At 47.2% G+C, this 24228-nt stretch overlaps 2 protein-coding genes across 3 annotated transcripts; one reads left to right on the top strand and one right to left on the bottom strand.

Annotated features, from left to right (window-relative positions):
* Positions 1–900: 900 nt before the first annotated feature.
* Positions 901–19223, bottom strand: Cct7 (chaperonin containing TCP1 subunit 7). The gene is made up of 12 exons (XM_027428751.2): positions 19074–19223; positions 12412–12565; positions 10950–11056; positions 9400–9525; positions 8478–8530; positions 7864–8035; positions 5120–5284; positions 3629–3817; positions 3036–3133; positions 2527–2659; positions 1547–1753; positions 901–1216 (listed from the first exon to the last, which is right to left on the bottom strand). The coding sequence occupies exons 1-12, from the start codon at positions 19077–19079 to the stop codon at positions 995–997; spliced, it is 1632 nt and encodes a 543-aa protein (XP_027284552.1). The 5' UTR covers positions 19080–19223; the 3' UTR covers positions 901–994.
* A 27-nt stretch (positions 19224–19250) lies between these two features.
* On the top strand, positions 19251–23976 carry Pradc1 (protease associated domain containing 1). 2 transcript variants are annotated; one of them, XM_027428754.2, is made up of 5 exons: positions 19251–19474; positions 22230–22330; positions 22767–22876; positions 23061–23228; positions 23441–23976. In XM_027428754.2, the coding sequence occupies exons 1-5, from the start codon at positions 19432–19434 to the stop codon at positions 23559–23561; spliced, it is 543 nt and encodes a 180-aa protein (XP_027284555.1). In that variant the 5' UTR covers positions 19251–19431; the 3' UTR covers positions 23562–23976. The 2 variants fall into 2 exon arrangements, with proteins under 2 accessions (XP_027284555.1, XP_027284554.1); XM_027428753.2 differs by lacking the exon at positions 19251–19474 and adding an exon at positions 19967–20123.
* Positions 23977–24228: the final 252 nt, after the last annotated feature.

Genomic DNA, 24228 nt, shown 5'->3' with positions numbered 1-24228 from the left:
ACACCCCAAACAGGTATCCGGCTTAAACTGCATAATGTATAAGTAATCCTTGAGAGCCAGCTGTTCCAACATGATCACAGGAAGGATGTCACACTCCAGGGTACACACCTGCCTACAAATCCTATCCTGCTTCAAGACCATTTAACCATGAGTGCAGGGTTCAAATTCTTCTCTATTTCTTCCCAGTTTCAGAAGGCAAGAAGTTTAATTACTCAGCACAACCCTTTCAGCTCTAATAGCCACTAGCTACAGCTCTAGCTTGGGACAGTTAGTAGAACAGACACTGGCAGACCCCGCCAGTCTTCTGTGCCAACCATTAACTGTCCCTGGTCACAAGAAAGCTGGAACTGGGATGGTGGCACAAGCAAGTCATTCCAGCTCACTCAAAAGACAAAACAGGTCAAGGCCAGCTTGGACAGCTTAGTGAAACCTTAACAGTACAAAAACATCAACCCAAAGTAAAAATAGGGCTGGGCACATAGCTCAGAGTGGCAGGTGCTTGCTTAGCAAACATCATGAGGCCCTGGGTTCAATCTACAGTACCAGTTTAAACAAGACTCTCAAGGTGACCGAGCATAAGAGAACAGCTCCAAGGCATTATGAAGGTGCTAGAGCCCAGAGATTCCGTGACACCCTGACATTCTTCCCAGAACCATCAGAGAACATGAGATGTGGAAAGCAGACGAACATAATCAATCCATCTACTGTGATGGAAGCAATTCTGTGCCGTACCCAATCTAGGACTAAAGACGACACTAGGAGAAAAGCCACCACACATCTCCTAGCTACTGCTCAGAACTGCACCTGCACTGAGATGTCTAGACAAGGGCAACTGAATTATTTACTACTGCTTTGGCAATCTCATTTTGAAAGGCAGGAGGTTGTTTATGAGAAAAACCATGACCAAATAATCTTAAGTTTTATTTAAATAACCTTCAGGGAGAACACAGCAGATTAATCAACCATTTTCTCATCAGGGTGTGCAGACTGCCTCTCAATGGAGGCGGCCTTGGCCTCGACCACGGCCAGCCCCTGCAGGAGCATCCACGGTGGAGCGGGGGTTCTTGATAGTCTCATCCACGGATACAATAAGGCACGCAGCCTCAGAAGCTGCTGTCAGGGCATTGATGCGCACCATGGCTGGCTCCCACACAAAGGCCTGGAAGTTGTCAGCGATGTCCTCGTTGTTGACGTCCACTCCGTACCACATGCCCCCCTGAAAGAGAGGGGAGGTACTTTGGAACTACTTTCACTTCTTCCTGCACACCTTCCAAAGGTCTCAATTACTGGGAATTTTGAATTAATGGCACTTTCCCAATGGAACCCAAGGAAAATGGCACCTTTCCCCACCTGCTAACAATTACTCTGGGCATGCTGACCACAAGTACCCAGGCCCTTCCAGGAAGCTGCTGTTTCCAGGCCTGGCACTATGCCAGGAGGGAGTTGTCCACTCTACTTCGCAGTGACCACACTCCCAGACAGCACACACCGAGGAGCCTACCCTCACCCATCCAATCCCTGAACCCCAGAGAGAGCGGGGAATCACCTGTGCATGCCGAGCCCGAAGTTTGTTAAGGATGTTTGTGGCATCAAAGCCAGCGTTGTCACACAGCTGTCGTGGAATAATTTCCAGGGCCTTGGCATATGCCCCAATCAACAGCTGCTGTTTCCCTGGAATGGTCCTTGAGTAATCCCGAAGGTATTTGGAGAGCTCCATCTCAATGGCCCCACCACCAGCCACCACAGAGTCATTCTGCAGAAACCAAATAGCTTTGCAATGTAGTGGGCTCAATTCCAGGCTTCAAGTTGGGCCACACAGCAAATCCTCCAGCCCAGAAAGTGAATACTGCCTTGTTCTGTCCCCCTCCCCAAGCCCCAGTGTCCAGCCAGACACAGCCAGCATACAACACATCTCAAGCTTCACCCCCAGGAATTGAAAGGTCACTATCAAGGTCAACTACAGTTTGGGCATGGTAACTTCAGGATAGCTGAATAGATCAGTCCCAGTTTTGTTTTTTTACAGTGCTCTACCCGCATGTATGCCTACAGTCCAGAAAGGGCACCAGATCTCATTATAGATGGTTATGAGCCACCATGTGGTTGCTGGGAATTGAACTCAGGACTTCTGGAAGAGCAACCAGTGCTGTTAACCAGTGAGAAATCTCTCCAGCCCCAGTCCCAGTTTGTTAACATCAGGGCCTATACTGGGCAGTGGTGGTGCACACCTTTAATCCCAGCACTCAGAAAGCAGAGGCAAATGGGTCTCTGAGTTTGTGGCCAACCTGGATACAAAGTAACCCTGTCTAGGGGGTGGGTGGTGGGTGGGGACGGGGACGGGGGGACGGGGACGGGGACGGGACAAAACAACCAAACCCCAGCATGTCCTGTATATGAAGCTGAAGTTATTTCCCTATGATTTGAGGGACAAATGAGAACTGGTCTGTCTGTGATTTTTGGGGGGGGGGGTCAAAGCCCACATGCCAACTAGGAAGGAGACTGTGCAGGCAAGAGGTGTCATCTCAGTACCTTGATGGCCCTCCTCACGATCATGATAGCATCATGCAAGGACCGTTCTGTTTCCTCCATAAACTGTTCAGCGCCTCCACGGAGGATGATGGTACACGTCTTGGCCTTAGGGCAGCCAGTGAAGAAATTGTACCTATACCCAGGATACAATGGTGCACACATGAATTGCTGCCATCTCGCTGTCTCATCTCACTGCCAAGCCCTCCCAAGAGGGAGCAGTGCTTGTTCACTCAGGCTGCCAATCCTAACCTTGAAGATATTTTTTGAGGCAGGACTGGGGTGGTACCACTGGAGCACCAAAACTTGTGGAATCAGATCTAAGATCTGACTAGAACTACCTCCCTTCTGTAACATTCACTATACCTGATATCTTTATCCACCCTCCATCCAATAGCTCCTTGAAAAAGGAAGAGTACAAGTCACATACCACACCCATAACTTGACAAAAAAAAAAAGGGGGGGGGGGTGCAGACCCAAGCAGTTTTGGGGACCCGAGTCTACAGGCTCACCTCTCGCCTCCAATTTGGGTCTCTTCAAACAATTGGCAGTGGCCCAGCACATCTGGAATCAGAGCATTCACACTGGTCTGGATTGAGCCTCCACAGGCCTGAAGGATCAAGGAAAACATCAATGAGGCCAATTGTCCTCATGCCACACACTCAACAAGCCAGTTTCCACACTGAATCTGCCACAGAAGCTTAGAGCTCCTTTACACTAACCTCTAGATGATCCCTACTACCCTGCAAAAAGATGAAATCAAAACAGAACCAAACACACAAAAGGCAAAGTGTCTAGTTCAAAGGAGACAGAGACCTGATGTCTAGTGCTCTGGGTCCAGCAACTCTATTCAGGAACAGTTCTTTGGCCCTACTTGAGATACCAAGAGAGAAAGCCTCGGTACAGTAATACCCACTGAGCCTGACCCACAGTGTTGCTACTGTGTAGCACCTACTTCCAATCTGTCTTGGTCAGTGAATTCAAAGCAGTTTCTATTACTAGGTATACAGACACTGGAACGGAGCATTTATTTGTTGACAAACAGTTAACACGGGGACATCTCGGGGTGTGAAGGATAAGCAGCAGCCCATGAAGGTTTGCTTACCATCATTGTCCTCTTCAGATCCTCCTCAGGCACTCGGCCAGCACAGAACATGTCCCTATCAGCAAAGTACTGGGTAGCCACATCCCCAATGGGGAGTTTGGACAAGATGACTTTGGCTCCAGACTGATGGATCTTCTCTAGCTTGTCATAGAGAATGTTCCACTCAGCATCAACAATTGCCTGGTAATCCTAGAGACCATAAAAAAGGTGTTTGGGGATGCAAGTTGGTGTATATGATAGGCTAAGGCTAACCCAACTCCTTCCCCCCACAGAAAACATGTTGACTGTGGGAATTGAGAGGGGCCAACAGTCCAAACACACAGGAGTGTTAAAAGCAATCACTTAACATTTTCAAACACAAATAAAAATAGAGTAACTTGAAGGAGTGAGCTTTGCCTAGCAATTTCCCAGTAAGTCCTTTCCTACCACAAAGGCCATTCCATGCTGGGAAACGCTGCTACCTAGAGGCAGCTTTGGGAACCACAATGGCAGCAACACTGTTCAAGAGACTCCATTTACAAGGGAAGGAAACCTGTCTAATCAAAGAGAATCACAAACACAGGCAAACTTGTCATCCCAGGCACTTAGGGCCAAGGGAACAAATTCAAGTCCAGCCCGAGAAATTTATCAAGACTTGTCTCAAAATAAAAATTGCCAGGAAGCCGGGCAGTGGTGGCGCATGCCTTTAATCCCAGCAATTGGGAGGCAGAGGCAAGCCTGGTCTACAAGAGCTAGTTCCAGGACAGCCTCCAAAGCTACAGAGAAACCCTGCCTCAAAAAACCAAACCAAACAAAAACAAAAAATAACAAAAATAAATAACTAAAAAAGGCCAGGCAAATAGTATACACAAGGCAGTGTGACAGACAGATATCTGTGAGGCCAGCCTGGTCTACATATCAAGTTCCAGGTCACAGCTACATAGTGAGACCCTGTCTCAAAAACGGGGGAGGAGGACATACCTTTAATCCCAGCACTTGAGAGGCAGAGGCAGGACCTCTATAATTGAGGCTAGCCTGGTCTACAGAGCAAGTTCTAGGACAGCAGGGCAACACGGAGGAACCGTGTATTAACGAAAGTTAACTGAGTAACTGGAGATGTAGCTCAGCAGTAGAGCCCTACTTAGTGCATGTGAACCTTACTATGGAGAAGAGAATAAAACAAAACAAAAGTTTCAGGCAAGCTGGAGTGCCCCTCCTAACAGGCAGAGCACAGCTGCTCAATAGGTTTTCACATTCAAACCACCCCAGGTGGAGGTCAAGGAGGACAAAGGAAGAAAATGAGTGAGCCAAGTGTGCAGCCATGGGCACGGACAGAGATAAAACAGAGTGCCCACAGGAACCCAGTATGCAGACATGGGCACGGACAGAGGTAAGACAGACAGAGTACCCACAGGAACCCAAAACACAAAGCTGTCCCTTAGCAACCTAGAGATTGGAGGCCCGCACCCAGAAAGTTGCCTGCCTCCTCACTCCTGCTAGGGGGGAGCCTACCTCCACCGTGTGGACTCTGATTTCAGCATTATCTTTCTCTGCTTTCAGCTCAAGCTCAACATTTAAGAGGGCAATCTTGGGGTTCTTATATTTCTTGGGCTGCATTTCAAACCCGGCATAAGAAAAAGTCTTCTTGAATGCGACACCAGCCACCAACTGAGACTCCTGGTTAAAGACAAGACAGCTCAATGATTTGGTTACAGCCAGAAATCCAATCAATCCATGAACCCACAAGAGTGAACCCCACTTTTCACTACTGTGATAGTCTTGTCACCATCATCCCAAAATTTGGGACAAACCCATCTTTAAGTGACACAGAGAATATTCATATCATTCAATCTGTAGAGAGACCAGCATGGTAAAGGGTGTCTGGGCCGTCCTCTGGCTGGCTGAAGAGCTGCCAGAAGACAACTGCTTCTGCACAGCACTGCCATCAAAGGAGCAGACGGGCAGGGGAAAGGCCTACACTGTGCCGTGACTCTGCCTCATCCTCAAAGTCTCCTTATTGCCTGCACACATACAGTATACACACTGCAGTCTGGACGCTTCCTTGGTAGCTGCCACTGTGGCTTTTCACCCATCAATCCCTTCAGCCAAGACCTTTCACTTGTTCTGTGCATAACTTCTGGCAGGGAACAACTGAAAATATGTCGCATGTGGAACTGACTTCACTATCATGTGACAAAAGTTCTCCTGACAACCTTTCTTAGCAAAGGAACAGGCCACTCCCATTCTATGAGAAGCCCTACTGGCCTACAGCCTATCAATGAGCAGTATGTGTCCCCCATTCCTGCAATACTCATATCAGTTTCCTCAAGGGGTATGCCTACACTGACTCATACTGGTGAGCAGAAATTGTCAAATCATAAAAGAAAGGTGCATTCCCATGAGGTGTTGGGTTGTTTTATAGACTTCACGGAGTGAAAAACTTTGAAAAACAAAAGAGAGGGCAGGCATCAGAGAATAAGAGTAAATAAAAAGGGGGAAAGGTAACAGCAACTACTGTGGAAAGATCCTATGGGCCCTGCTAAAGCCTTGGTCTAGGCGTGCAGGCTTCACATAGTTATAGGAACTTCACCCTGCAACACAAAGAAAGGATCCTAAGCAATCAAGACTGGAGAAGGCAACACTGGCCTTTACTGCCATACCCGCCAGGCTCTTAACAAGGGCTGTGGTGATCCAGATCCAGTCCTCAGGCTTGGGCAGCAAGTGCTTTATCCACTGAGCCATCTCACAGTTTTCTCTACCTAGTGTTTTGAGATAGGGCCTTTCCTCTGAACCTGAAGTGATTCAGCAGTTTAGCTACATGGCTGGTCAGAGAGCTCTGGATATCTTTTGTACAGGTGCTGATATACTAAGGTTCCTATGCTTGCACCCATTAAGCCATCTTATCAGCCTCTTTAAGAATTTCACTAAGGCCAAGCACAGTGATATAAGCTCATAATCTCAGCATCCAGGAAGGAGAGACTGGAAAATTACAAGTCTGAGGCCAGTCTGAAATAGTAGTGAGATCCTATCTCAAACCAAACAAGAGTTTTGGGGCTGGATATGATGGTGCACACTTTCAATCCCAGCTCTGCGGAGTCAGAGGCAGCTGATATCTGAGTTTGAGGACAGACTAGTCTACATAGCAAGTTCTAGGGCAGCCAGAGCTACATAGGCAATCTTCAAAAAACAAAACAAAACAAACAAAAAAACCCCAACAACAAAAGCCAATACACTAAAACAAAAACCAGAGTTTTTACATGAATTTAACGAAATGTTGGACACTCCAGGGAAAATACAAGTGTACCAGATAAAGTTATTAGTCCTGGGACACACTGCAACATTAGAACATTTGTGTGCCATGTACAGGATCTGGTTCATTTCCCAGTAGATGTCATGAGTTTTCCTATACAAATGGCTCACAGACTGTAAGAAGTACAGCAGGTCAGAGATAAAAAGCACAAAAACAGCATAGATAAACTAATGTCAAACAATGTTTCCAGATAAGTTGTTCTTGTGTTAAAAATAAATCAGCTATGCAGTCCAACCGCATGTTGATATTTAAATGAAAACAAATTCAATTTAAAATCTAATTTGTTACATTAGCTATTATTTTCAGTGTTCAGACATGAAAGGGGCTATTCAAGACAGAACAGAAGGATGTACTGGACAGTACCAAGTTAGGGGCTATAAATGCTCATATGGACCAATTGCTACAATAGTGCTAAATGCACAAAACAAAACCATGCTACAGAACACCAGTGTGCATCAGAAGCAACCACTGGCATTAATATAGCATGCATGCACACACACACACAGTGTGTACACAGAATTCTAGGTTACAATATGTGACTGACAACAGTGGCTGCGTAAGAAGCAGAGGTGGTTATGGGACAATTTTAAGCTCCCTTTATGGTTCAAACTATGTATCATCTATTAAGGAAAATTAATACAAGGGAAAGTTTGGCGGTGCCCTTTTAAGAGTGGACTTCTGAATACTTCTAGGATTTATCTTTGGAGAATTCACAAGTAATTTATCTGAACCAATCCTTCTAAACACCCTGAACTAACATAGAGAAACAGGATTCTGAATTGGCACAGGTCCACTCCCCCATCCTGATGACAAACAGATCCAAAGACTGCAGGCAGCATGGTCACATCTGCCTTTCTGCCTTATCTGCATGCCCCTGTCACCTATGATGTGAACTCTGCTCCCACATCAAGATGTCTGTTGTCTAGAGAGGCCACAACAGGCTCACCTCTAAAGCTCCACCCTGAACTTTCTTGATGCCAATCATTTTAAGCTGCAGCAACTCATCAAGCATCATCACAGCATCAACCACCATCTTGGCGAAGAAGGTCTTCTGCTGAGAGATCAACTTGGAGCTCAGGGCTGTCATCGCACACTTTTCCAGCATCTTCCTCTGTTCTCTGCAGCACAGGGCAGAACTGGTGTTGAGCTCACCTGATTTTATTACAGCGTGGAAGTGATGCATTCCATACAATACTCTCTTATATATTAACCATTAGACATTATGGCAGAAATGTTTGACACAAGTGATTAATTATTAAACCCATCATTTAAACGAAAACCTACCTACCTTACAGCATACACATCACCCCATTACTTTCGCTTTAACCCAAAATTCAACACCCACCCCTTTCACCTTTTCTATCGTTAGGGTAAATTATCAACAACAGACAGCAGATGCAATCACCCCCCCCCCCTCAATGCTGGCTCTTTCATGTTGCATAGCCAAAGGTCTGACAAGAACCCAAGAGCCTCCTGCCCATACAGAGACTACAACATGCTTTACACACCCAACTTGGACACAAGATATCAAGGCTCTGACAAAGCCCACTGGAAACTTACACTTTATCTTGTTTCTTCACAGTCACAGCAATCTCTTTGATTTTGTCAACAGCCTGCCAAAAACACAGGTTGAGTGAGTCTCAGGCTAAACAGGACTGTAAAGTGGATCCAAAGTGGCAAGATCTTAAGCATATCTCTTGGGAAAATGTAAAGCTCTGCCACCTCGAAAACTCTGAGTCAGAAAGATTGGGCAGGTATAGTGTCCTGAAGAATTAGCAGGTACTTCCAGGACTTGGCTCTGGGGCTGTCAATAACATGAGGACAATGCAGTTAAAACAGACAGGTTTGCTAGGTAAGGCCAAACCTCTGGCTTAGAAGTGGACAACTTCTAGAACTTTATATATTGCAAGTCATAAGTAATATATCAACCAGTATTTTAATCAAGTAAATCCCCTCCCAAAGTATTCCTTACATATGACCTGATTTCAGTGTCAGTGACATGTCACAAGTCACATTATGGGAGAGTGAACAGTACAAACCTTAAGCTAATATGAGGTACCTGCTTAAAAAAACAAAATTGCACCCTGTCTCAAAAAACTTACAAAAAAAAAAAGTATGCATGAAGCCAGGCAGTGGTGGCGCACACCTTTAATCCCAGCACTTGGGAGGCAGAGGGAGACGGATCTCTGTGAGTTTGAGGCCAGCCTGGTCTACAAGAGCGAGTGCCAGAAAAAGCTCCAAAGCCACACAGAGAAACCCTGTCTTGGGGAAAAAAAAAAAAAAAGCATGAAAACTGTCATGAGCCAGACAGGTATAGTGGCATACACTTGTCATCCTGCACTCAGGTGGTGGTGCGAAGAACAAGCAAATTCAAGGCCAGCCAGCTTATGCTACATGAAACTGTACCAAAATAAATAAATAGATTACATTTAATAGACATATTAACTTTAAACAATATCAAGTGAGCCGATGAAGCTCATACCAATTGGGTGGCTGTGCGGAAAGCTCGGATGATGATCTGAGGGTGCAAACCTTCCTCCACATAGGGCTTCACCTGCTTCAGAAACTCAGCAGCCAGCAGGGTCACTGAGGTGGTGCCGTCACCAACCTGGAAGAAGATGGCAAGAACATATGTTTTCTTCTACTCAGGGACTGAAGCTCTGAAAATCATTTTCAGGCAACCTACCAATTTAAAGTGGACACTTAAAGTGGGTGTCAAACTTTTTCCAGAAACCCATATATTTTGCAACCAAAATGGGAAGGTGAGAGTGTCTAGGGAATCAGCCTCTCTCAGCTGGCTTTGAAGTACAAGGTTAATTCCCCAGACAGCACCATGCTCTAGAGGGCCCAAGGACAATCCACTCTCAGATTACAACGTGCACAAGAGTCAGCAATACTTCACTGTCTTAGTTAGAGCTATACTTGCTGTGATGAAATACCATGACCAAAGAAAGCTGGGGCGAAATCGATCTATTTGGCTTACACTTCCACACCAGTTTTCATCAAAGGAAGTTTGGACCGATGCAGCTTCCCCAGCTCAGTCCACAATCAGTGAGCTCCCACTAGCTCAGGTCAGCAGTTTCTGTGTGTGTACCCATCATGGTCTTGACCCCTTTGCTCATATTATTGCTCCCCGCCTCTTCAACTGGATTCTGGGAGCTTGGCTCAGAGGTTAGTCGCATATCTCTGCATCTGATTCTATCTGTTACTGGATGAAGGTTCTATGATGACAATTAAGGTAATCTTCAATCTGATCACAGGGAAGGCCAGTTCAGATACTTCCTCCACTACTGCTTAGAGTCTTAAGATGGGGCCATCCTCGTGTATTCCTGAGCATTCCTTAGTGCCAGATTTCTTGCTCATCCCATAATGGCTCCCTCTTTCAAAGTATTTCTATCTTTGCTCTCCTTCTCTATCCTTTTCCCAACATGTTCTCCTCCTCCCCTCTCCCCTTCCATATCCCCCAGCCCCCAACTCTCAATTTACTCAGGAGATCTTGTCTATTTCCCTTCCTAGACAGATCCATGTATGTCTCTCTTAGGGTCCTCTTTGTTACCTAACTTCTCTGGGTTTGTGGACGGCAGGCTGGTTATTCTTTGTTTTATGGCTAATAGCCAGCTCTAGGAGAACCAGAACTACAGAGGAACCCTATCTCAAAAACAAAAATAATAAATTTAAAAAATTTTATATTGTAACTATTTTTTAAAAGATTTTATTTATTTATTATGTATATATTCTGCTTCCATGTATATCTGCACACCAGTAGAGGGCACCAGATCTCATAACGGATGGTTGTGAGCCACCATGTGGTTGCTTGGAATTGAACTCAGGACCTGTGAAAGAGCAGCCAGAGCTCTTAACCTCTGAGTCATCTCTCCAGCCCCGTAACGATTTTTGTAAGTATGAAATACTTACACAATTATAATTTCAGACCTAAATAAACAAAATAAAATCTTCAGTGAAAAGTACGAAGCACCGAAGGAGGCATTGTGTTCCTGTCTCAACTTAAGTTTCTATGACAGAAATTCTTACCTCAGCGTCTTGGGATTTGGCAATGTCTACTAAAGTCTTGGCTGCAGGATGGACAACATCAAGGAGTTTCAGAATTGTGGCCCCATCATTAGAAATTGTTGCTTTGCCTTAAGAGAGAAAACAGTAACAGTTAAAACCCCTTCTTAATTCTATTTACTGGACCTGGACTCCACATACACTTTTCTTGAGATTGGGACAAAAGCTTTTAAATAACACGGGCTCTTGATTTTCTTGAGTTCAGGTTAACTGAACAAAGAGTAATATTTTAAACAGTCAAGCATGGTGGTGTACAAGTCATTCTGGGATTCACTGTCTCAAAGTAAGAGTAACCACTTAAGATATTTTGAACACAACTGACATTCTAGTTATCTCATGACAATATGATACAGCTTTAAAAAAAAAAAAAAAAAAAAAAAAAAAAGATTTATAGCCAGGCGTTGGTGGCACTTTAATCCCAGCACTCGGGAGGCAGAGGCAGGCGGATCTGTGAGTTCGAGGCCAGCCTGGTCTCCAGAGAGTGCCAGGATAGGCTCCAAAGATATACAGAGAAACCCTGTCTTGAAAAAAAAAAACAACAAAAAAACAAACAAACAAAAAAAGATTTATTATTTATAATATTCTGTCTGCATGTATCCCTGAAAGCCAGAAGAGGACACCAGATCTCATTACAGAAGGTTGTGAGCCACCATGTGGTTGCTGGGAATTGGACTCAGGACCTCTGGAAGAACAGCCAGTGCTGTTAACCTCTGAGCCCAATACAATATAGCTAATGGGCAATTTTTTTCCTTCTGTGTCAGCAACATGTTACAATGGAACAGAGCCCAGAGAATACCAGTTTTTTGTTTGTTTGTTTTTTTTTTGTTTTTTAAATTTCCAGTTTGGGCTGGAGAGATGGCTCAGAGGTTAACAGCACTGGATGCTCTGCCAGATGTCCTGAGTTCAATTCCCAACAACCACATTGGTGGTTCACAACCATCTATAATGGGATCTGATGCCCTCTTCTGACAAAAAGTCAACAGAGCACTCAAATACAAAAAAATAAATAAATATAATCTTAGCTGGGAGGTGGTGGCACATACCTTTAAAAAAAATTCCAGTTTTAATTATGTATATATGGGTATGCATGCACACAGGTGCCCTCAAAAGCCACAGACAGCATCAGAACTCCAGGGATTGGAATTTCAGAGGCAGTTATGAGCTGCCTGAAATAGGTCACCTTAAAGAGCAGCAAGCTCTCCCTTAGCCCCGGGTTTGTTCCATTTATACCTCCTCTAAGCCGTACTTTCCTAGAAGGTATAGACTCCTGACTCCAGGTTCTCTCACAGATCCCCACAGGCTCCTACAGTTAATCCCTTAGAAGATCCTACAATCAATGAGATTTCTGATGGCAACCCTAAGCCCCAAATATCCACTAGGCACACCTCTTCTCCTGCATAAACCCCAAGGAAACATGAAGACTTACCTCGACCATCCACAATAAGCTTGTCCATGCCACGGGGACCCAGTGTGGTTCTTACAGCCTCAGCAATCACCTGGCAAGCACTGATGTTACTCACAAGCTGAGGGATGCCTTGGGAGCTATCAGTCCCCTCTTTCAACAGGATAACTGGTGTGGGCTGGAGGAGAGCAAATGAATGCTTTTAATCATCAGCTGCTACTAGAGACTCACAAGAGAGTGGGCAGGGAAGGTGCTCCCAGTTCCACCATGGCAGTTAAGTGCACCCTTTTAAAGCACATTCCCCTGCTACTCAGATTGACTCCCAACCATGCCCACCTCTAGAGGCACTGCTGATATTGAAGTCTAAACAATAAATTATGCTTTCTGGTGTCAACATGATCCAATATGGTCCTCTCAATTTTTGACATTCTGTCCTGTGCTTCATTAGTGGGTCACAGCACACAGCACAAGAGCAGGCCCTGCTTTGCACCCCTCCTCCCCAATAAAATACCCACTAGTCTGTGTTAGAGAAGCAGAGGATAACTGGTATGGGAACTGAGACACTGTCCTAGAGGCAGCTTTACCAGAGATCTCAGCTGGAATGTAGCAAGACAAAAAGCATGTTTATCTTACCTTACAAAGAAAGTGACACACTGACTTTACAGGGCAATGCTGTCATTGACTCAAGAGTAATTTTTACCTTTCTCTTTAGCACTGGCCCAGAAGGGTCACTATCCCTGCATGGGCTTTCTTTACATAACTACTCTAGAAACTATGAGAAGATGCTGCCTGTTCAAAAGGCCTGCTTGGAGCCTGTACTGGTTAGTTCTTTGCTAACACAAGCCAGGATCATCTCGGAAGAGAAACGGCAATTGAGAAAATGCCACCATCAGACTGGCCTATAGGAATGTCTCTGGGGCATTTTCTTGATTAATGACTGATTATCAATCAGTCTATAATCAAGAGCCTAGGCCACTGGGGGTGGTGCCACCCAGGTGGTCCTGGGTTGTTTTAAGGAAGCAGGCTGAGCAAGTCATGAGGAACAAGATAGTCTGCAATGTTCCTCCACATCCTCTGCTTCAGTTCCTGTCATCTTCCCTTTATGGTGGACTGTACGCTGGAAGATGAAATAAACCCCATCCCCAAGCTGCTTTCATCATTATGGTGGTTTGTATGAGAATGGCCCCCATGGGCTCCTGTTTGAAGGCTTTGTCTCAGTTAATGGAACTGTTGAAAAAGACTAGAAGGTATGTCACTGGCTTTGAGGCTTCAAAAGTTCAGACCAGGCCTAGCGTCTCTCTTCCTGCCTACTGCCTGTGGATCAGGATATAGGTTTAAGCTACTTGTCCAGTGCCATGCCTGCTTGCTGCCATGATCCTCACCATGAGGATAATGGACTAACCTTCTGAAACTGTAAGCCAGCCTCTAATTAAATGTTTTCTTCTATAAGTTGCCTTGGTCATGGTGTCTTTTCACAGCAATAGAACAGTAACTAATACAGTCATGGTATTTAGTCACAGCAACAGACACTTAACCAGAATAGGTATTTTTCCTCCATTGTCCAAGAAACAGCCCGTCACTGAAGTAGCTGGCAAACCAGAGCTCCCTATATCTAAACCTGAGCCTTCAGGAGTAAGTGGTGAGCCAGTTCATCATCTCAGTACTTCCACAAGGAAGTCAGAACAGGAACTCAAAACAGGACAGGAACCTAGAGGCAGGAGCTGATGCAGATGCCATGCCAGAGTGAGCTTACTGGGTTGTTCATCCAGCTTTCTTAGAGAATCCAGGACCACCAGCCCAGTCCTTTCAATCACCAGGAAAATGTTCTGCAGGTTTGCCTACAGCCTACTCTTAAGGAGGTATTTTCCTCACTTGGGGTTCCCTCCTCTTGAATGACTCTAGCTTGTGTCAAGTTGATATAAAACTAGACAGGACTGGGGCTAGAGAAATGGCTCAGCGGCTTAAAAGCACTGACTACTCTTCCAGAGAAACCAGGTTCAAATCCCAGCATACACATGGCAGCTCAAAACTGTCTATAACTTCAAGATGTGACACCCTCACACAGACATACATGCAGGTAAAACACCGATGCACATAAAATATTAAAATAAATTATTAAAAAAAACTAGCCAGGATAATTGTGAATGCTAATTGTGTATCAAAGAACTCTAAGCTAGCAAATGCAATACCTCAGCAGAGCTACAAGTGGCAATAAAAGTCCCACCTGCACCAACAAGGAAAGTCGGGCCAAGTGTGAGTGGCATCATGAAAGATGCCTTTATATACAGGCAGCTAATAAGAGGCTGCAGCAAACATCCCAGGGAGCCTAGATAAGTTTCCATGCAAAAGATTTCATGTCTACCAACTGGCTTGGGGCAGTGCCCAGGATGGGAAACTAAAGCAAAAGAAAAGAGGGGTGCTGATCCAAAAAATATCCAATAGATGTTTGGGCAGCATGGCAGACTTGAGCAAGCAACATGGAAAAGCACACACACTTTGTACCATGAGCTATGGGAATTCACTGTACTAAAACATGCTCAGACTGAGTGCTCCCAGTCCACAACCACTGTCATGAGGCAGTGGTACCTACCTTTGCTTAGAATTACACAGAACAGACTCTGCTCCAGCTCCAAGTCCCCAACACACCTATGGCCAGTCAATTCACTCCACCTCTCCTGATCTCTGTAATAATCTGCTGCACAGTGCAGTCAGAGAGTATACAGTCAGGGGCTTCAGAGAGAGTTGCCCAAGTTTCTACAATCATGTAGATTCCCTGCTGGATGTTCCTGTGTGAGCAGTGCGTGGCCTTTCTCTGTGCTGAGAATTCACTCTTCATAGCACCCCATCTGTATGGAACCACAATGGACCTTGCTAAGTGCAGACCTCCTTTCCCGTTGTTGTATCCTTCTGTGGCTCTGTTATCCCAGGGAGCCTCATTCTATACAGACACTGTAGTGGGTGGGGCTGTGCTGTCTCCTCCCTGCCTCTCAACTCCAGTGGGTGTTAGATGGAGATGGATGACCTTGGTGAGTTTCTGCTCCCAGCTTTCTTTCTTTCTTAAAGGCTAGGCTTACAGAACTAGGCCATATTTTTTAAAGTATAACTTTGAAGGAATCAGAATACTATTCAATTTTTTTCCCCCCGAGACAGGGTTTCTCTGTGTAACTTTGGAGGCTATCCTGGCACTTGCTTTGTAGATCAGGCTGGCCTCGAACTCACAGAGATCTGCCTGCCTCTGCCTCATGAGTGCTGGGATTAAAGGAGTGCACCACCAATGCCAGGCAATACTATTCAATTTTTTGTTGGGTTATTTCATAAACATTTTTTGAACCATACTGCTTATTTGTCAAAATCCTCTGTGAGCAACACAGGACAGTTACTGGTGGCAAACCAGGTACATAAGCTACAGGTCAATGGTAAGACACAGGACAACATAAGCACCACCAGAGTTGATCAGAATCGTGTCTTGCTGCATCCAAGACCCACTGAAACAGAGCCTGAACTTCAGAAAGAACCCAAATGGATTTACATGTACACTACAGTTTAAATGTGCAAAACCAAAAGGCCTATAATTAAGTCTAGGTTGGTAAACATTATACATTTTCAGATCTCAGACAAGTTTAAATTAAAGCATAGTTTTGGCCCAACATGACAGATAGGACAGGGGATCCAACAAGCACAGTTGTCAGCAAAAAAGAAATTGCTTGGGGATGGGAAGATGGCTCAGCAACTAAAAGTACTGGGTGCTCTTCTAGAAGACTGGGGTTTGATTTCCAGCACCCACACGATACCTCATAACCACCTGTAATCCCTTTAGATTCCACAGGCACCAGGCATTCAAGAGATACACACACGTGCATGACAGCAAACCTTCTCCACAATTGAAATAAGATTTAAAAAGAAAATTATTCAACAAAGACACTAGCAATCCAATGAGACAGAAATGAAGATGCACGCAGTCCTACAGAATACATCCGAACTTGGTTAGAGAGCCACTGTCTTTTAGTGAATGAAAAGACCAGTGTCAGGGTGCTGGCCTCAAAATTGTATGCACAAGTCCCTGGATCTACAAGACAGCTATAAGCCAATAAAGACCAACTTTTCTTTTCTTTTATCTCCCTACCTCCCCTCTCCCATTAGGGTTTCTCTGTGTAGCCCTGGCTGTCCTGGATCTCACTCTGTAGACCATGCCTGCCTCTGCCTCCTGGGTGCTGGGATTAAAGGAGTGCACCACCACTGCCAGGTTCAAAGTAAAATGACCACTTGTAGACAAAGACTTTCAAATGGAAGAAATGGTAAAAATAGAAATAAATGAAGTTGTATTGGTCTAGGAAAGGGCATTAAGAGTATAATGTAAAAACGGATTTGAGGCTAGAGAGATGGCTCAGCAGTTAGGAGGGCTTCCTGCTTTCCCTGAGGACAGGGAGTTTGATTCCCACTACTAACACAACCACCTATAACTCCAGTTCCAAGCTCGAATTCAATGCCTTCTTCTGGCCACCCAGATATCCACATAAATGAATACACCCACACCCCTAAAAAACAAAACAAAAACCACCCACCAAAAGATTTGAAATGTTTTAAAGATACGCATCAATCCACTAAAACTGGTTATGTACAATAGGAAGAGTTCTAGGACAGCCTGGGATACACCAAGAAACTGTCTCCAAAGAGGGGGGTAGGGGTGTCAAGTAACCTGAAGCAGCTGGTCAAGAACAGAGAAAAATGAACACAAGCATGCTGCTAACTTGCTAGTGCTCAGCTAGCTTTCTTCTCTTATACAGCCCAGGACCCCAAGCTCAGGGAATGGTGCCACCCATAGTGGGCTAGGTCTTCCCATATCAATTAAAGCAACAAAAACAATTAACTCCCCAGAGACCAACCTATCTAGACAATCTCTCATTGAGACTTTCTTCCCAAGTGACTCAAGGTTGTGTTATCACAGTGGGCCACACCAGGAATTCCAGATAAGCCTTGAGCTACAAAGGAAAGTCTGCTATTTAAAAAAAAAAAAAAAAAAGTCTCAGGGGTCTGATGGCTCAGTGGTTAAAAGCACTGTCTGTTCTTCCAGACATCCTGAGTTCAAGCCTCAGCAACCACATGGTGGTTCACAACCATCTATCTATAAAGGGGTCTGATGCCCGTCTTCTGGCATGCAGGCACACATGGACAGAGCACTCATACCTAAAATAAAAATAGATAAATACAATCTGAAAAAAAAAAAAAAGTCTCAGGCTATAGCTAAGTGGTAGAAAGAGCAAAAGAGGCCTTAGGTTCAAAAAAATAAAAACAAAGCCATTACCATTAGACTTAATGTTCTATAAAACAAGGCCAACTGTGTGTGTGTGTGTGTGTGTGTGTGTGTGTGTGTGTGTGTGTGTGAAGACATACAACTTAATGCACAAAAGATAACAGATATACTACAGCCAGAAGACGAGGATTTCAGGGACCCTCAATCACAAAAGCCTCTAGACTACCTGAGACCAGTATGTTGACGGCATGGTGAACTCACATTTTAAGAGGGGAGATACCCAGCAGGCAAACAAGTCAATTGGACAGGGCAAGAGTAAGCAATTCAGGTAAAACCCAAATGTAGTGGTCTGGAGTCTTTCGATAAAAGGTTTGCTTGGGGACTGGGTGGGCATGGGTCCCAGGACCCTAAGCATGCTAAGCAAATGGTGTACATTGGGTCATATCTGCAGCCCCAATAAATGTTTACTGCAGCACATTAAGAATCTTGATTTTACTCCTCAGCTCTGCCCTTGCCAATCAAACCAATTTCCACAATTAATAATGTTAAAAATAGACTCTGAAAAAGTGTGAAGGGTCACGCTTCTGTAGAGGTTCCTTCTGCTGAGTAGGAGCTGCAATCACAAAGCATTTGGAAGCAGGGAGAACGCCTTACAGGTTTTCAGTCAGTGGGGACTCTGGAGACAGGGAGAAACTGCAAAGGGCAGAGGACTGACACGAAAAGCGAAAACTAATGTGTGAACTGAATGTCGAGTGCACAGGATTTTGAAACTGACGATGTTCATTAACAATTTCGGTTTATCATACACAGGGAAGGTATCTGACGTCTGCTCTGTAAGGGATGAAGGCAGCCACAGGCACACGGTTAAGGGACTCCTGCCTAAGGCGGTCGGGTCTTCCCTCAACCGCCTCCGCTTTCCAGTGCGAAGCTGGGCCTGTGCATTCTGGAGACGTTAAAAGGGCGCCTGCTGAATGACTGAGCGAACGAACGGGTTCTAGCGGTAAGGGAGAACTGTTTTCCCGTTTGCGGCAGCCGGGCTGAGCGTAAGCGGGAACGCAAGCCACCACAGTGCCATGCAGGGGGCCCCTCGGCCCAACCCAAAGACCCCCACGCTGCCTGGGCGCTCTAGACGCTCACGCCTTGACCTCTGCTCCCCCCGGGGCGGCGAGGCGTACTCTCAACCGCACTCGGTTCCGAAACCCCACGTCTACACTACGGGGAAAGCGGCTGAAGGAGGGGCTCACGGCCCCGAACCGCCGTGAGACCCCAGTCTCCCGGCCCAGGGGAGCCGCGAGCCCCAATCGGCTCTCGCCAGCCGCTCCAGCTCCGGGCCGCCCAAAGGCAGCAGGTCGGGGCGGGCCGCCGCAGACTCCCCGCCAGACGGGCCCGAGCCCCGCGGCCACGGATGGCAGCGGATTCGCGGGGAGCCACTCACCATCATCTTGGAAGCGGCTTCAGGGCCCCGACACTCGTCTGTTCTCGGCCTCGGGACCGCCCACCCAAGCCCACAATGCTCCGCGCCGGAGAAGTACCCAGAAGCTTCGGGCTAGACGCAGGCCGGGGAAGAGGAAGGGGACGGGCCACTTCCGCCACTCTATGGTTAGCTACAACAAAAGTGGCTGGCTAGAGGAGTCGGAGCCACCCCCGCCCCCGGGGGGGGAGTGGGGGGGCGCTCTAGGACCTCGCGTTTGTGATGGCGGGGTCACGAAGTTGCGGTCGGCTTTTGCTCCGTGAGGGCGCCGTGGGGTCCGGCACCGGCACGCGTCCCCGGATACCACCACGGTGGGCGTGGGATGAAATGTCAACCCCGGACGCCGGCTGTGGGAAGCGCCTTGGGTGAGTGACCTCACCGCGCCCACGTAGCTCCGTGGCGTTGGGGCTCTAGGTGCGTCTCACAGGTAGCCTGGGAAGTTGGGGTGTCCCGGGTCCCAGGCGTGCAGCCCGCGCGCGCCGGAAACTTGTCAGGGCGGCTTGTGGCTCTGCAGCGACTCCTGTCGGCCGGGGCACCGCCCTGCAGCCCGAGGGGGAGGTGCGGTCGGGCGTGGCCCCTGCGCGAAGCCAGCCTCTGGCAGGGAGGATGCCGAGCATCCCGCGAGCCGCCCGCCCGCGAGCCGCCCGCCGCCGCGCTCGGATCGGGAGTCGAAGCCGGCTGCACCGAGGAGCGCGGGGCGGGGCTGCCAGCTGCAGTTGCTATTAAGAGTTTTGGCAAATCGGCTCGCGGCTCCACTTCTCCCGGCCAATAGGAAGTAGCCTAGGGCGCGGAGGCGGACAGTGCGGTCACAGGAACAGGCGTGGCAGCCAATCAGTCGCCGGCCTCGGTTCCGCGCTCCAACCCGCGCGGAGAGCGGGCCAGGGGGAGGCCGGGGCGGCTGTCAGGCTAAAGTCCGTCTAGCGAGCGCGGCGGGACGGGCCCTGGAGATGAGCCGTGGCGCCACGGGCTGGTGCTGTCTCGTGCTCTGGCTGCCCGCGTGCGTCGCGGTCCACGGTGAGCGGCGTCGGACGGGCGGGGTGGGGGTGGGCATCCATCGTGCGCACTACTCGGGCCGGGGGCCACGGGTCACCTTGGGGACCCCGTGAGTTTGGGCCGGCCAGGTCCTGGGGCCAGACGGCTGCTGGTGGGTGGGTGCTGGTGCCCGGGGTCATGAGTAGGGGCAGGGCGACCTGGGTGACAGCTAGAGATCCAGAATGGAGAGACGCGAACGTTCATATAGGCAGGGATATATATACACGTGGACTCACACGCCCAGGCACCCACTTACACAACTCGCACATAAATGTACACACCTACGCGCTAAGGGAACACATGCATATACCCGAAGAGAGAAAGAGCACCAAGCGCCAGATGAGTCTGCTTGTTAAAAGGGTTGCCTCATGTTAATTCAGAAGGCTTCCTTGGGGGGTGTATCCATCTGATGGAGTGTACCTACACTCAGGACAAAAAGCTGCAAGCCCCCTGAGCTCTGTCTGGGTGGTTGTGATCTGAACCACAGACAGGAACAGCTATAATCCCAGCCAGCCGTAGCCACTTGATAGCTTGATTGTTGAATTGACTGACAGACCTGAGGTATCAGCTTCCATCCATCAAACATTCACTCATCTCTCTGGGCTTAAGGAATCCAGGGACTCAAATCCCAGGAAAACATTGAACTTCGATGCTGAGAAGTTTCTATATCCTATCAAAACCCTAGTTATTCTGGCAGTTCTCTTGTTAAGGACAACATGGCTGGGCAGTTGTTTGTTCATTTAGCAACCTTTGCTGAGCAGCCTCACTGTCGTAGGCACTGGGGATTCATCACTGAGTAAAGTCACAAACTTAGAATCATTGCTGTAGTGGGAGAAACACATAGAATATTATAAATACACCATAATTACAGAGGAAGTATCAGCTGGAAGACAGTACATTTTGAATGGGTATAGGAAGGGAAAAGGCAGCATCTTTCTGAGAGATGACAGTAAACTTTAGGAAAACCCAAAAAGATGAAAACACTGAAAAGCAATACAGCTTGAACTTGGGGAAGATGAGACAAAATTGGAGCAGGGGCCTTCTATGCCACAGTGAGCAGCAGCATACGCTTTAGTCAGTGACAGGGACACCAAGACTCTGACAGTGAGTGGGTGGCAAGAGAACCTGAAGGAGGACAGTGGAGAGAGAGAGAGAGCTTAGCAGTTAAGAGTACTAGTTCTTCCAGAAGGCCCACTCAAAACTGCTTGTCCCTCCAGTTCCGGGGACTCCGTAGGCACCAGGCACACACATGGTGCATGGACATATATGCAGCCAAAGCACACATATACATAAAATAAAATGCAAATTAAAGAATGAAGGCAGAGAGGAACCTGAGGCAGGAGGATTGCTTGAGCCCAAATGTTGAAAACCAGTCTGGGCCACATGGCAGTACCCCTTCTGAAAAAGGAGACATGGAAGCAAGACTAGTTAAACTCCAACAGTCAGGACAAGAGATGACAATGACTGGGCTGGGAGATGTCACTGAGACCAGAGTTAACTTGTAAGTTCTGATTAGAAACTTGAGGGCTTCCCTATCCACTCTGAAACTCTTAGGTCTTCAGAACAGGGGTGGATGTTAACCCAAGAGCTGGATCTTTGTGGCTCCCCTGCTGTGGCTGGGGCAGCAGCAAATATAAACCTCTTGTATCCAGTCTGTCCTGCCTAGTGCAGAAACCAGCTCTCAAGCTGGGTCTGGTGATGTATGCCTGTAGTTGTAATGTTTGGGAGGCAGTCAGGAGGAAGGATTCAAGGCCTAGCAAGGAAACAAAACTAGTTCAAAGCCAGCCTGGGCTGTGAGAGGCCATTTTAAAAAAGATTTCCCAGCACTAGTTGGGAAGGGGAGGAGGAGGCAGGAGCAAGTGGATCTCTGTGAGTTTGAGGCCAGGCTACATAGTGAGATGCTGATTCAAAACTAAATAAATAAATAAATAAATAAATAAATAAATAAATAAAATCTCATGCCCTGGGGGGATCCAATCAGCTGATGGACCCAGGCAGTCCACCCAGTTGAAGACATAGGGAACCCCATGATCCAAACCGGAACCAGCTTGTTCCTAAGAGACTTTTCATCTGTACTCTTTCCTTTAGGCTTGCACATCCATGACTACTTATACTTCCAAGTGCTGAGTCCTGGGGACATTCGATACATCTTCACAGCCACGCCTGCCAAGGACTTTGGTGGTATATTTGTAAGTTCAAAGATGCTCACATCTCTGACCCTCAGTGGCCTTCTTGCCATCTCTGAGCCATGGTGACCTCATCCCATTTTTATGCTAGGACAGGGCAGAAAGCAGAATCCAGCCATGCCTTCCAGAAGCTGCTGCATACTGTAAACCAGGGAGGGACTGCCCTCATTGGTGGAAACTACCTGAAAAGCCAAGGGCACCAGCTTTCTCTGTCTGTCCCTGGCCTATAACCAGCTCCCCTCTCACAGAAAGGCAGGATGAGGCTGAGTACTTCAATGGACTTTGGGGAATGAAAGTGCTGCAGTGCTCAGCCACAGGGAAAGCACTCCATTTCCTTCCTTCCCTGGTTACGAGGCACCAGGAAGAGGGAATTGTTAGCTCATTCCAAAGCCATGTTTTCTTACATTCTTACTTGTCCAAATGTCTAAATGTTTTTCAGCACACGAGGTATGAGCAGATTCACCTTGTTCCTGCTGAACCTCCGGAGGCCTGTGGGGAACTCAGTAACGGCTTCTTCATCCAGGACCAGATCGCTCTGGTGGAAAGGGGGTAAGGAGTAGCAGCTCATGGTACTTTGAAATGTTGCTTTTTAAATAATTCATCCTTTACAGGTCTTTAAGAAATGTATTTACTTTCTGCTATGTACTGATGACCCTCAATACAAGTTCTCTATGGTCCAGGGAGGGGCAGTTAGCACCTGCCTTTCTTTTGGTCTCATCACCACCTCTTCCAGGGGCTGCTCCTTCCTCTCCAAGACCAGGGTGGTACAGGAGCATGGTGGGCGGGCTGTGATCATCTCGGACAATGCAGTTGACAATGACAGTTTCTACGTGGAGATGATCCAGGATAGTACTCAACGCACAGCTGACATTCCTGCCCTCTTCCTGCTCGGCCGAGATGGGTGAGGGCTCTTTGCTTCTGGCTGTCCACACTAAACTGGGTGGCATGACCTGGTGGGATCAAAGGCTATCACCAGTCCCCGCTCACAGGCCCTGTCTTGAATATCCCAGTCAGAGGGCAAAAAAGTTCCCAGGTTCTGAAACTCCCAGAGTAACTGGGGCAGAGGGCAATGTTGGGGTGCTGAGAAAGTGACTGCTCTTCATGCCCTCCCAGCTACATGATCCGACGCTCTCTGGAACAGCATGGGCTACCATGGGCCATCATCTCTATCCCAGTCAATGTCACCAGTATCCCTACCTTTGAGCTGCTGCAACCTCCCTGGACTTTCTGGTAGAAAAGCTGACCCCAAGTTCCAGCTACAGGTGATTCACTGGCAAGAGGAAACCTAATATTCTGCCATTTGGAGTTTGGAGAGAGACTCTGAGGACAAGTGGAGCCAGGGAGGGGACAGGGAAGCCACACCACTGGCTTTCCCTTCCTTAGGGCCTATAAGGACATCTCATGCTCCAATAAGAGACAAGAACCAGACCCAAGGCTTCTGGCTACAATCGGAACAAAAGGTGCTGAAGGCAGGCGGCCTGGTCATCTGCAGTTTGTCACACACGACCAGTTTTAGCCTCCCACAGCAAGGACTTCCTCACAGTAACCCTTGTAGCTGTTGCTGGAGTGGCTTAAAGAACTGGTATTCTAAGGATCCCCCTACTTTTTAGCAATAAAGCTAAATAAAGCTCATCAGGTTTGTACCTGTATCCTAAGCTAAAAATGCTTGGGTGTGGGGGAGGAGGGGGACTTGTGACATCATACTGCTGCTTTTAGGGGAGCCTCACAGAAGGCCATGGCTTCTCAAGCCCATTAGGATTAGTACAGACTGCTAGTTGTGGTCCAACCCTCTGGGAAGACTGTTGTACCTAGAGTTAGCAATTGAAACCCAACCTCAGAAACCCTCATTCTGGCTTTAGTGATGTTTACAAACCAGAGTGGCTGAGAGTATAAGCACTACT

This window comes from Cricetulus griseus, chromosome 8 (assembly GCF_003668045.3).
Source record: "Cricetulus griseus strain 17A/GY chromosome 8, alternate assembly CriGri-PICRH-1.0, whole genome shotgun sequence".
NCBI lineage: Eukaryota > Metazoa > Chordata > Mammalia > Rodentia > Cricetidae > Cricetulus > Cricetulus griseus.
Note: the sequence above shows the minus strand (reverse complement) of the source record. Positions and strands in the feature narration are given on the sequence as shown.